The sequence below is a fragment of the Caretta caretta genome, chromosome 8 (genome assembly GCF_965140235.1).
Source record: "Caretta caretta isolate rCarCar2 chromosome 8, rCarCar1.hap1, whole genome shotgun sequence".
Lineage (NCBI taxonomy): Eukaryota > Metazoa > Chordata > Testudines > Cheloniidae > Caretta > Caretta caretta.
The window spans coordinates 97,771,967-97,786,572 of NC_134213.1; the positions used below are offsets into that span (position 1 = coordinate 97,771,967).

A 14,606-nucleotide genomic window follows, 5' to 3' on the forward strand; every position below is an offset into this window, starting at 1 on the left:
AGTGCAGTTTTCAGGGCAAAAAGGTGAGAGAATCCTTTGATAAAACCTACAGAAATTGGTAAGCCCAAGAAACCACTAAACTTTTGGGGCATTCTACCTGGAGATGGCAGATACTTCAGAGGAAATTATATACCAGAGGAACTCGATTGTATCTCTGTCAAACTCAAATTTCTCTAGTTTGTTATAAAGATGGTTTTGGCAGAGTGTGTTGAGAACATGGGCCCTGTTGCTTGTGCAGCATCTGGTTTTTGGAAAGAATGAGAATATCGTCCAAATAAATGGCTGTCTCCACAGAATATCGTCCAAATAAATGGCTGTCTCCACAGAATCCAGCTGAAGGGCAGTCTGGCCCCTTACCTGCCCTTGTTCAATCTTTTGGGCTGCTTAAACTGTCGGCAACCGAGTCATAGGTGGTCTGGCCTACTGATTGGAGCAAGAGTCTGGCCTATCACTTAGAGATGAATCCAGATGGGGCGGGTCCAGGAGAGAAGCCAAGGGCAATAGCTGGACGTCAGAGACCAAAAGCCAAAGCCAAAAGATTAATTGGAGTCACAGTCAAAAAGCACAGCGGGGGATCAGAGCCAGAGTCAAAAAATGAAGCCTAAGCTGAAGGGTTAACCAGAGTCACAGTTAGAAGGTGGAGCTGAGGGTCTCAGCTGAGAGTCAGAAAGATGCTGGGGGCTGGAGCAGGCAGGTGCAGGTCAATCAGGGCCAGCTTCACTCATTAGTTTGCCAGGAGATTGGCCCTGCTGCAGCCTAGGCCCCTGACAGTCCGGTGTAGTAGAAGACAGTCCCTAACCAGAAGAGCTTACAATCTAAATGGATAAGACACACAAAGGGTGAGAGGGGAAACAGAAGCACAGAGAAGTGACTTGCCCAGTGTCACACAGTTGGTCAGTGGCAGAGCCAGGAATAGAACCAAAGTATTGTAGTCTAGTTCCCTGTCCACGCCACAGAACACATCTTTCTAGTTACAGATCTGCTAGCCAGGGGATCAGTGCCTCCCTCTGCCTCTGTTTGTCCAGTACCTAACATAAAGGACCCCTGAATCTGATTAAGGGCTTTGGGTGGCACTGTAATATAAGTAACAATAATTAAAAATGGTGACTGGTGTGAAACTAGAGAACTGGTTGTATGTTACAGAAACATTTGAGTTTTTCCTTTTACTGAGGTAGCTTGTCAGGAGTCAGTATATTTATGTGTTAGATTCAAAAGGTGTTAACCTGTATTTAGGGCACAAAGGCAATTCCTCCTTCTTCTCTTGATAGGGTGATCCTGCAAAAATGTTTTGTTCATATTTTTTCAAATAAAGGCACACAGTTCAGTTCACTCGGATTTGTATGATCAAATTGTTCATGTGTATTCAGACAATGGCAGGGTATTTGTAAAAATGTTCACGATTCTAGAGGTCCATGAATTTTTAAGTTATTTATTATTTAATTATTTGGAAGTGATTTATTCATTAGTCTTGTTTCAGTACCTGCACAGAATCAATATCATGTGACTCAGCGGATTAATCATATAATGTGAATATCAAATGGCAAATAGACCAAGCGAGCTCAGTGAATTCTTATGAATAACAAATACATTTGAAAAAAATCAGCAACAGTTTGCAAATGCTCTGTTAAACTGAAAAAGGAGCTACATTTGTAACCCGGCTTTAGAACAAACGTGTACCTTCTTGATCAAGCCATTTCAGTTTTCTTCCAGGGACCATTTGACAATTAAAGGTCAAATTCTGCTCTCCGTCACACCTCAGAAAACAGTATAATTGTAAGATTGTAATGGAGAGCAGAATTTGATTCCAGTAGTCTAATTAACATCAAAATTATTCTGCATAAAATGATCCTGTGAAAGTTAGATTACTTACAATATTTAACTTAACTTTTATAAAATAGTTTTTTGTTTGTTTTAGAACAATACTCGCCCTTCCTCCCCCCAGTACTGCTCTGAACTGATAACAAAACATGCTGGACTGGAGATTGGCAAAGCAGAAAAACAATGCATTTTCTTAATTAATCTACTGGATAGCAGGAACCTGAGCATTAAATCCCACCACTATTATTTCACTCAATCTACTATTAAGGTTAAGCTGCCCTTCAGCTCTAGACAACTTCACCAAACAGTGCAAGATGAAGGGGATCCTGCAAATATCAGGAGTTGTCTGCTAATAAATGGTTATTTGTGATGAAGGATTTGACAAGCGACTCTCCATAATGGTAACAGCTCCATGAAATGGTCACACTAAAACTTGACAACGTGTTGTACTGCACCTTTTTATTTTTTTTTTACTGTGCTCTATATTTAAAGGAAACTAGAAATTGTTTTAAAAATTAAACATTAACCAAAGCCAAGTGAAACATTGGTGTTTCCAGGTTTATTAGTAAATTGTAACACAGCTTGAGATAACATAAATCTTCATGATCCTGGGCCTAGTTCAAAGCAGTGCTGAGCAAATTTAGGGCTAGATGGTGGCCTGTCTTATGTGCCTGTGCAGTGAAATTAGGGGGCAGTAAAGCACTACAAAGGTTGCTGTGTGATGTTTGGGGGCTTGAAGAGCCTCTGGTCCTCCTCCCACATAGGTGGATGAGGAATGGATGGGCAGGGTGGGTATGGGCTTCACTCCCCAATGTGTGGGGCAGTGCAGCTACACCAGGTCACTGTACCAAGCAGAGGGCTGGTACAATGTGTGACCCCATCACTAGAGCAGGAGGAAACTGGGAAGCAGAATGAATCATAATCTGCTTCCTGGTCTGCTCTTGGAGAAGCACAAGAACACATTGCCCTGACACAGGGCTCATGGCAAAACCCTCTTCAATCTTTATACTTTTATGTAAAAACCAGACACAATCACATGCCTAGGTTGCACATGTGGTTACCGCAGTTGATTCTAGAAATTGTCATTGCACACACAAATAGCCTGTTAAACATATAACTGACCATTTTTTCTATGTAACTCTTCAATTTGCATGTGCAAGCAGAGTAAAGTTATGTACAAGTCAGGTGCCAATTGCACACAATTTTTCCATGGACAATTTTGAAAATCGGTCCCTTGAGATTCATAGAGCAGTCAATATGTACTTATTTTACTTGTGCCAAAATGCACATGGAGCTTTGACGCTGAGAATAAGGTGATACATTACTGGAATGGCTAAACAGAATATCTCCGGTTAGTTTATTTTTTCACTAATAAAGTAACAAACTGCTGTGGTCAGTTTATTCACTCAGCAACAGTAATTTAACCACATATTAGTAATAACCATAAGTTAAGCACATCTGAGTACTAACTATAAGTTAATAGTCTCTGTATGTATCATCGGTACTTATGATGTCCATTACCATAGCAGCTGAGTGACTCGCACTCTTTAATGGATTTAAAGGTGGAAACACCCAAACGTGAATGCAGTGTCAGTTACAGCTTATAGCAAAAAAGAGCAACAAAATAGTAGAACAATGTAATACTAGCCCAAAAGGCCAAGAGGAAGGAGAATGAATTTTACAAACATATCGAGGGGAAAAAGCTAGTAGGAAGAAGAAAGCATGTCTGTTAATATTATGAGGCAAGGGATGAAATTCATGGTGACCCAGGAACAGCCGAGGGGGTTGGAGAGTGAGTCCACCCTGCATTCACCCCGCAGCAGCTCCTGTCCCACAGGGCTGGCCTGGCTCCGTGCTCCAGACCATTGGCTCTCATGTGCCAGCAGGGTCATCCCCACTATGATGCACCAGCCCACTCCTTTCCTGGCCCTGACCCCACTGGATCGCTTGCCCCAAGCTGGGCTGTGGTGAGCCAAAAGGTGGTTGGGCAACAACCCAGGTTGTTGGAGCCTCAGCTCCACGGCCTATGGCCAGGGTTAGGGTCAATATTTCAATAAAGGTGGGTATGTCTGCATAAATTAGTGGTCTTGGTAGTCAAAGAAGTCCATCAATCTAGTCACGCACCCACAGCAGTGATTTGATTTCCCAGTGAGGGAACCATATGTAACCCACATTAGCACAGTGTGGCTCTGTCTCCTGCCAGTTGCGAGACCATGCATGGAGTTTTGTGAAACAGCTACTTCTTTCAAGATACTAGGATCTGTTTTTATTAGCTTGGACAGTAGAGGCACATGCGTTTAGATCCAGAGGTCCCAGGTTCAGTCACCTCTGGGGACTGAATCTCGGACATCTGGATCGAAAAGCTCCTTCCAGAAGCATCATTATATAGACAAGTAGGTGGAGGATAATTAGAATAATTAAGAAATGAGGTTTTACACTGTATAATTATATGCAAAAGATACTATATGTTTTGTGTGTTTTTTTGTGTTTGTTTTTTCTACAGCTTAATGTCTGGGCTAGCAGCCTTGGATGCCAAGACTTCCAGTCGATTAGGCATCATAACTGTCACTTACTATCTGTGGACAACATTTGTGGCTGTGATTGTGGGAATAATTATGGTCTCCATTATCCATCCTGGTGGAGCAGCTCAGAAGGAGAACACTGAAGAGAGTGGAAAGCCAATTATGAGCTCTGCAGATGCACTGCTAGACTTAATTCGGTAACTACATTCATTCTTACTGCTTTTTGAAGGTAACACGTTGCATGTTACATAACAACATAAGGAGCCATGGCATTAAGGATATATTTTGAAATCAGTGATGATCCTTTTGAGAATATGGCAGAAACTAGATCTAAAAACAATACCCCAAAATAAGATTATAAAGGTAAATAGGGAGCTCCTTTTTACCCTTTCTCATACTAGACCAAGGAGACACCCAATGAAATGGAAAGGCAAACAATATTAAACTGAAAAAAAGGAAATATTTTTACAGAGTTCATAATTAACTCATGCAATTTATTGGCACAATATGTTACTGAGGCCAAGAGCTTAGTGGGATTCAAAAAAGGATTAAAATGTTATTGTTTTATTGGTCTTTACCTCACTTAATATCAACACCTACTGGATAGTGGACAGTAGGTAGTTTCATGGTTTACGGCAGAAGCGTGCCTCAGCCTAATTTGCTCAGTTCAAGGCAACTTTAACTTGCACCTTTTCTACTTTAAGCACAGGACTGTAAGTGCCATTGGTACTAATTTGGGGTAATTGCTACTCGGAGAACTCTGGATACCAGCTGGATGACTCAGTGACTAATGTAATATTATGTATGACTCATTTGTGATATAGAGGTCACACTGATGTCCTACTGACAAGTGGACAAACCCATACCCCAGGGTACAACCTGAGTTACAGGATGGAAGGAATTTTCCTGCACTCAAGCCATGAAGTGGTAGAAGAGTTCCATGCGGGGTGCCCCCATGGATCTCTCCCTCACAGCCTGCAGAGATCACGGGTCCACTGCCCAAATTCCCCAGATCCTGCTCTCAGCCTCAAATGCAGAAGAAAGACACAAATTCCACCGCATCTGAGTCTGTATTACTTGTAAATTGAACACAACGATGCCATCTTTTTTTCAGGGAAAAATCAAACTTTAAATATTCAAATAGTCAAAACCTGAAGTCTGCACACAAGCATTCAAGATTTATTCACACAAAAGCTTGGAGAAAGTGAAATTTAAAATTGTACTTGCAAGTGTTTACACCAGAATACAGTATATTTTTCATGGAATGAGACATGGCTTGATCCAGGAAGAGGACAGGGTTCTCAAACCCCTTCACAAAATCCATGGCACAAGGCAATTAAGCTTGCCAGATGAACCTGCCCACATCATTTATTTCTCGGATTGCACTCCCACGGACACTCAGTTATTTTATGGAAATGTGATGAGATGTAATTGAGTTTAACCTCTGTATCCAGTCAATAATAGCACTGTCTTTTTAAAAGTCTATTTATTATTCCAAACTCTCTGCTTTATGTGCATCCTCCACAAATAAAATCCCACAGACTGTTAATAAAACAACTGCTGGAAGTGGGTTTCCTGTTTGCGACATACTATGGGTGAAATCCTGCCCTATTAAAGTCAATGGCAAAACTCCTGAATATCGATAAGGAAGTCTGGATTAAATGTAACAGTGTATCTGCTGGTTCGAGCTAGGAGAGTTGATCCTGTAGCTGAATGCTAAATCGCTTCCATTCACAGCTGGAGACAGTCTTTATATCATACAGGAAGCACCTGGCATCCTGTGAATAACGAATTCTAATGAACAAGAGAAATGTTACATAACTAAGGTTTTGGATAGGTTTTCTTATGTATTTTTAATAAGTTTTAAAAGTGCTCTTGAAAGGTGCCATGTTGATTGCATTGGGATCTGAAGTCACAGAGACCATCAACTCATTTCATAAACTGTAGCTCACCAAACAGATGTCCATATGGCAATGTCTTTTTTTCTCCTTTCTTGATAACTATAGAAAACATCACCATCCTGCCTGTCACTCAGACCTATAACCTGGTCGTCATTTCTCTAGGTCCCCCCATCCAATCTAAGTCTAAGTCTTGCTGTTTCTTTTTACATAACATCTCTAAGATATAGTCTTTCCTATCCATCCACACAGCTAACTCTCATCCAGGCTCTCATCTTCTTGCCTCCTGACTATGGCAATATTCTTTTCTCTGGCCCTGACAAATGCAGTCTTTTCTCACATCCATTCAAAATGCTGCAGCAAAGATAATTTCCCTAGCCTATTGCTTTGTCCACATCCTCCCATCTTTGCATCCCTCGACCAGCTCACCTTTCTCTATAGCACCAAACATAATTGCCGCTGCGCTTGCTGAATTGCCACCGCAGGACATGGACTGCTGCCCCATTCTGAAGGCCACCCAAAGCACCTGCTTGGAAAGCTGGTGCCTGGAGCTGGCCCTGGCTACAGCCTCTCAGTAAAAACAAAACTTGGCTTGTCCTTAATGAAAGTTCATATCTTCCTTTTACTACCTCTAGAGATTGGATTTGTTCAGTTGTATCCTCTGCCAATGAAATCCTACCTCTGTCATAATTCAACACTTTATTAGCTCAGTAATGAATAACATCAAATGTATTAAATAGACATTCAGAAGAGTAATGAGGCAAGAGAGTTAGAAGCTGTCAAGGTCCTTTAGCATCAGTTACAAGGCATAAAGCTTTACTGATGGCCAGGTCTAAATATACCATGCTTTAAACGATTTATATGCTTTAAAAGAGCATGCTGCGTAACTCCTATGTAAGAAGAATGTGACAGGTAGGAAGGTCTGAGTTCTATGGCTATAGTGGTTTTCTGATATTTTGTCTTCCTGTTTGAATTGTCTGAGTGGTGGCACACATGGTGAAGTTGGGAGAGAGCTGTAGAGTCCAGGGAGTTTTTGCAATTAAGACTGAAGAAATGATATGGAACATGTACTGAGGCAAAATAGCCACTGTCATTTCTTGGAATTTCCTATGCCACAGAAATCTGGAAATGTTCAAAGAAAGAGCAAAAATAATAGAAGAGATACAGACCGACCAGACTTGAACATGAGATCCTGAGATCTACAGCTCCTTCCATTTTAAAAGACAGGGAAGGGATGGGATAAAATCCTTGGATCTGAAATAGTAGCTATGATTTTTCTTACAGATCCAAAAATGGTAGATGCCTATTTTCTGAGTTGGATGCAGCACAAAGTGTCAAAAGTCTCACAAGAACTGTTGTTCTCATGGGATTTTAAGATAACTCACAAGATTTTGGTATCTGAACCCTAGTGCTGCTTTGGCCTTAAATCTGCTTTCTTAACCCTCACTTAAACCTAACCTAGATCCTGACTCAAACACATCTGTCTCTAGCCATCATGAAAAGACCCCTGGGGCAATCTAGTCCATCCTCAGGCCAATGCAGGAGCTCTCCCTGATATAACTCACCCTCTTTCTTTTCCAATATACCGTTGCTGGGGGCCAACTAAAACAAGTGATTCATGAGACAAATGCAAGTCTGTAACTGCATAGGAGATGCTTAGCAAGGCTGGTGTTTTAGGTCAGGTCTTTTGTCGGTCGAGGTGTAATAAGGTGTAATCTGTGACAGATGTAGCAGTGCCACGAAAAGCTCCTAATATAGACACTGTTATACTAGCAAAACCTGTGCTTTTACTGGTACAGCTTATTTTACTCGGGAGGCTAGGAGAAGCTATCAAGGCAAAAGCGCAGTTTTGCCAATCTAAGCTGTTTCCACACTAGGAACGCTTTGTCGGTATAGTACACCGGTACAGCTATACTGGCAAAGCACTCCTATGTAGATCTGATCTCAGTCTCTTTCGATGTAATTTTATTTCAAGTTTCAGACGTGTGCACACTAACACCCTATTGTCTTTAATGTTTCTAATGCAAACTCTGAAAGGCATCTGGGAGTATGTTTTCTTTCTTCATACTTAGACTGTAAGCTCTTTGGGGCAGGGACTGTCTTTATATACTGTCTAGCTAAGGGACTTATATGGCCCCATTACAATAGTATCTGAGCAGCTCACAGGATTTAATGGCTGTATTCTCACAACACTAGTGTGAGGTAGGGAAGTACTATTAGCCCTATTTTACAGGTAGAGAAATACGGCAGAGAGAGACAAGGTGAGTTGCCAGAGGTCATACGGGAAGTCTGTGGTAGAGAAAGGAATGTCCTCTGTTTGTACAGCGCCCAGTACAGTTGGGTCCAGGACTGGGGCTCCTAAGCACTAGCACAATACAAATAATGAATAATAAGCAAGGCTCTTTGGCTTTGTTTTTCAAGATTAGTTACAACAAATGATCTTTTGGGATGAAATTTGCTATGCCCCCCCCCCCCCCGCGCGGAAATATGAATGGAAAATTATCAGCCATTTTTGTGTTACACAAGAGCAGAGGGGGAATATATCCCCTTTTTAAAAATTCAGATTTTGAGTGTCTTTTCATTTAGATTACTCAAAAATGAGCCAGATTTTCAGTAATTACTTCTGTATACAAATCAGGTGGTTTAAATGTTACCTTTGCTAACTGCAGTTAGTTGGCAAATATAAAAAATGAATTACAGGTATACTTATTTGTACTCACAAAATTGGAAGTCAGATAGAAGCCTATTTAAAGGTGAACTGCCTTGCCAAAAAAGGAAAGTACTGTCCTCTTTGTTGTTGCTGTATGATATTAAAGAAGACTTCCAAAGAGCTTTTGGTTTTTAATTAATTAAGTCTAAACTTTCTGTTCCCTGCTTCTTTTTTAAGATTTGAAATCTCAGGTCTTGACTTGCCTTTTCTTGCTGGAGGAGTGAAGAACTAGAGAGAAAGTGACATCACAAATGTCTGAAACCAGGGCTGCAGTTTTTTTCATGAGATAGAAGACAGTTTAGTCAAACTGTTTAAAGCTCTGTGTTTTTGTTTGTCTTTATAAAGGCCTTATTAACTCAAACTTCTGGCAAATGGTTGAGATAAAAGCCCTGTAAAAATCCCATCTCCATCAGCTGAGGACTGGGAAAACTGAGATGAAGGATGGCCCAGAGAATAGGGTGATAGCCTGGTGCTTGTGAAACCCAAGTTCAATTCTCTGTTCACCCACTGATTTACTGTGTGACTTTGGGCAAATCATTTAGTTTCTCTGTGCCGCAGTTCCCCATCTGTAAAATGTGGATAATACATCCCTACATCTCAGGGGTTTTGTGAGGCTCTATACATTAAAGACTGTGAGGCGCTTAAATACTACGGTCATGGAGGCCATATAATATCTAAAATAAGATTGATATAATCATAACTGGCTGACATCTGAGCTCTCATTTTAACTCCCACCACTCCAGCAAAAATGGGTCGGTCAAGACTTGAAATTCCTGATCTAAAGTACCAAACGCCTACAAGAAAAAATTAGGGTGTGGGTAAGCAGGAGGATTTAGAATTTATGAGGCTACCTTTATGCATCACAAAAGGAATAATAAATGGCAAAGTTTTCCCCCTCTTGCAGGTCACCTTTATAAATCAGGCCCTTAAATAGTGGCATGGTACACTATTGTGAGGAGGACAGCGATCTTTTCTTGAGTTTTGAAGTGTTTGGTTTTGAGACAGTACATTTAAGAATGTTCTAAGTGCTTTTTTAAAAAGACAAAGATAATTGATTTATTTAAAGAAATAAGTATGTGTAATTCACTGTTGGGTGTTTTACTTGTTCCTCTCAGTGCATCATTCCAGATAGGTGTGTGTTTGTCTGGCTGTGCACACATTCAAAGCCAACATAAAGCTAAACCAGTTAAGCAGTACCCTGCACGCTGTGGCTGGCCCTCCCTCCACTATAACATTTCTGTGATCAATAATTGTGTACAATACAGGTCTATCAATACATCTGTCCAACAGCTGGTATACAGAGCCCAATCATTTACATATTAGGACCATATATTCACTAGACAAGCTGCATAAAAAAATTGCAACAAATTTGGGGATGAACACTCAAACGCAAAATATCAACATCAAGCCCAGTGTTTTAATCAGCAGTTAGTACTCATGCCTCATCCTGTTGTTATAATCATATTCTTTCATTTATGAAGTTTATTCGTGGTGCCATTGAAATCATGGGATCTTTGCCATCCATCAGTGGGAACAAGATTTGTCCCATAATCTTAAAAAAAAAAGCAACCAACTTTAAATGATTTAGAGTCCTACACATCTTAATAGGCTGCCTCCCAGTTTTGCATGTAAGGCTGAGCATGTCTGCAAATCTCTGCATGTGCCCTATCCATTAGCTGATTGCAAATGCAGGATTTGCATGCATTTTTATTTCTGTTCAAGTCTAAATAGACATCATGCCATTGTGATGTAATCTGGCTCAAAAACACCGAATAAAACTCTGAGGGTCAGTCAGAATTGACCTACACTGATGGGCAAATTCACTGAAGTCACTGGTTTGCCTGGGCGGGTAGGTTAGTGCAGGCTCTATCTGCAGATGGTCATAAATGCTGCTAATATAACAGGAATTAGAAGTAGGCAATTGGAAACAGGGTACATCTACCACCAAGCTTGAGGTGTAGTTTCCAACTTGGGTAGACGTACGTGTGCCAGCTTTGGTTCATTTAGAACACTACAAAGAGAAATGTGGCAATGGTAGCATAAACAACAGGACAGACCAGCTGCCCTGAATACTGTCCCACCCGGGACCCTAGATATCTACTGGGGCGTCCAGCCCAAACAAGTGCCTGGAAATTACACCTCCAGCTCAAGTGTAAGCATACCCTCAGTCAGACTGGCCAGGTTGACTCAAGAGAGATTAATTTACATAATTAGTTTTTAAGAGGATATAAATAATTTAGGGTGGGATCTGTTGCCTTCAATAGGAGCAGAGCTAGGCCTGCCCGGAGGTCTTTTGAAAAGCTTACCCGTATTTCCAAGCTAGATACGTCTAGATCCTACAGAAACTGTGTTTCTTCAAATGAGGGAGCTTTATTTCTTAATATTTACTGTAGTTTGGAGAAAGCCCAGGCTGTGTAGAACCGGAAATCACACTTGGATCTGTTTACAGTGGGAGTTGAACAATATACTAATAAAAGTTGGCATCTACAGTAAGATTTTTTAGAGCCCATTAAAATACCAAAGGGATTAAGCCGGGGTAGGCAACTTGTGGCACGCGTGCCAAAGGTGGCACGTGAGCTGATTTTCAGTGGCACTCACACTGCCCGGGTCCTGGTCGCCGGTCCGGGGGTCTCTGCATTTTAATTTAATTTTAAATGAAGCTTCTTTAAATGAAACATTTTTAAAACCTTATTTACTTTACATACAATAATAGTTTAGTTATATATAATAGACTTACAGAAAAAGACCTTCTAAAAACGTTAAAATGTATTACTGGCATGCTAACCTTAAATTAGAGTGAATAAATGAAGACGCGGCACACCACTTCTGAAAGGTTGCCGACCCCTGGATTAAGCTATGATTGAGCTTTTTTTATACCATGACCTACTATCATGAGTCACTGGCATGGAAATTGATGTGATGGAAATACCTGTTAACTCCATCTCATCGCAAACTACCAAATGTAATTCATTTCAGACCCACTTTAGCTCTGTCCCACCCACACAAACCTGGTATTAACTCCTTGTTTAGGACTATAAAGGACTTGATTCCTTATTTATGTTCACTCTTATCCCACTCAGGCTGCGAATGTGTCCTTTGCTCAAACTAGTCTATTAACTGCGCAAGGCCTTGTCACCCCCCGACCCCCGCGGTTGACTCCCACCTAAGGGGAAAGAAAATTATCCAGGATGGATAATCAAAGAGTTTTCTCTTGCAGCATTTCCTCCTCATTATTCTGTCAGAGGTATGTGACTTACCCCTCTCTCCTGAAAAAGAAGCAGGGTAGCTGTCTCCCAAAACCAGCAGGTCCCAGGGGATTGACAGAAGCCAGGCCCATCTGAACAGAACCCTTGTGCCTACACAGTGTCTCTCAGCTCTTTGAGAGCAACAGTGCCTGAAGAAGCCATGCAGGCAAGACGTCCCTTACAGCCATAGAGTGGGTAAGTTAATGGTGACTATATGCTCCAGGTAGTAGGTGTGCCTTCTCCGATGTGTTGCAGCCTGAATTTCACAGGGCCTCTTCAGAGAGGGAACAGTGTTGTGAAGACGTCACTGCCAGGCTGTTTCCCATCTCCTGCTAACTGGGATCTCAGCCTCTTTGTTTGTGGAGATGACAAAAGTGCCTAGGAGCTGAAGCAGAACAGGCTGGTGGGGTTACAGACCCCAAACTGGAATAAAGCATTCCTTCTCTTGAAATAGGTGCAAACATTGTCTGGTGTAAAGGAACTTGTTACTTGTCATGTCAAGACCCTGATGAAAATGAGCTGTGTCTTTCATGAAGCTATCTCAGTGAGTCAGCATTTAGCTCAGTCTATCATCCCACTCAACTAGCACCTTTATGGATTTTCCTAAATAAGCACTTTTTGTGGGGGACAAAATTGCTTTCTCTCAAAAATGGTTTTCTGTAAGAAAGCCATCATACTGTCATCTTCCCTACCTGAGCCCAGCCTTCCCTGAGAGTAACAGGATGACAAAGTTCCCTCCCCCCGCTCCTCACTGGTTCCAGAACAGTGTGCAATAGTTTCACCCTAATGAAGGGAAAAAGGGTCGCATTTCAGGGCAGAGCATTTCCATGGATGTGCATATTGCTCTGATCTGGGAAGAGGCAGGCAAAGCAAAATTGGATCCATTAGGCTGAGCCCCGATTAATGATTTTTATATTCTATGAGGGTCTTTTATCACAGTAATGAGGATTTTAATACCTCATGAATTCTGAAAAGCCTGTGGTCCTTTTTGCTGAAGGTAGGAGTGGAATGGAGGGTGATATTATCTAATAGGATTAGACAATAGAGATGGGAGGTTTCAGAGTAGCAGCCGTGTTAGTCTGTATTCGCAAAAAGAAAAGGAGGACTTGTGGCACCTTAGAGACTAACCAATTTATTTGAGCATAAGCTTTCGTGAGCTACATTAGCTCACGAAAGCTTATGCTCAAATAAATTAGCTAGTCTCTAAGGTGCCACAAGTCCTCCTTTTCTTTTCACAGTAAAGATGATCACTGATGTGCAACTATCATCCTCCCATGGGCACTGAAATGACTGATTTATTTTATCATGGTGGGCCCAATTCTGCCCTCACTTTCACTAATATACATATAGACTAAACCCACTGACACCAGTGGAGTTATTTGGATTTACAGTGATACAACTGAGCACAGGATTTGGCCCAGTGTGAGGAAATTACAGTATAGCCAGGAGTCAGTGGAGTTATTTCAAACGTTCAGCAGTGGAACAGAGAGCAGAATTTGGCCCATTTTGGCTGGGAGCGTAATGTAATAAAATCTCATTCCATGGGCAAGTTAGTGATAGAAAGATAAGGAAGGTGCCATTTGATTTGTAAAAATCTACAGAATTTCATTGGTGTCACCCTCTGTGGGATAGCTGGGGGGACTCACTGCCTGCATCAGCTGCCACCTGCAGGTCCTCTGGTTGGTGCAAATGTTGATAATACAGTATCGTTGGAAATGGGTCAAATTGGGTTCATTCAAAAGTCCTTTCTCCCACAAATACAATGGTACCAAACATGACACACCTAGAAAAATTATGTAAATTTTTTTCCATCAAGATCATGCTACTGAGTTTATAGATAAGGTTGCTTATAAAAAAAATTTAATCCCACATCACTTTAAGATTCTGGTATTATTATTTTTATGGCCCACCTGTGGTCCATGAAGTCCAAGAGTTATGCTGGGAACTTTAGAAATAATTTAAGCATCTAGCTCTATTTATTTAATAAACACGGCAACATTTATGGTAGGAGACAGGAATGAGTCGCTCAGAGTGATGAATTGTTATTTGGTAAGCACTCACAAGGTGTTTGATTCTGCTTGTAATATTGAAAGACACAGTCCCTGCCTTGAGGAGGCTGCAGTCTGATGCCCCAATCCTACATTAAGATCCACATGGGTTTATTGTTATGCCTGTGCAGAGTTATCACTGAAGTCAATGAGTCTCTCGGGGGTGCAAGACTCCTTGGATCAGACTGCAGTATTGGAGCCATAAAGACAGGCAAAGCGCACATTGAGAGACTGAGAAGTTGGGATATCTTATAAGTTTAAATTTTGTAATATGTTGAGTTAAATAAAAGTGCTGGGGGCTCTGAGCTATACTAAACTCTCTGCAGCTGTAAACTTTCCTTAAGGGGGAATTTCGGTTCAGCCAG

General features: G+C 41.2%; 1 protein-coding gene across 3 annotated transcripts in view; it reads left to right on the forward strand.

Moving 5' to 3' along the window:
- Positions 1-14,606, forward strand: part of SLC1A7 (solute carrier family 1 member 7) — a 94,112-nt gene that overhangs the window by 36,914 nt on the left and 42,592 nt on the right. For all 3 annotated transcript variants that reach the window (XM_048862348.2, XM_048862347.2, XM_048862349.2), the window contains exon 3: positions 4,322-4,537. In XM_048862348.2, coding sequence (XP_048718305.1) covers positions 4,322-4,537 — 216 coding nt within the window. The remainder of the gene's footprint in view (positions 1-4,321; positions 4,538-14,606) is intronic.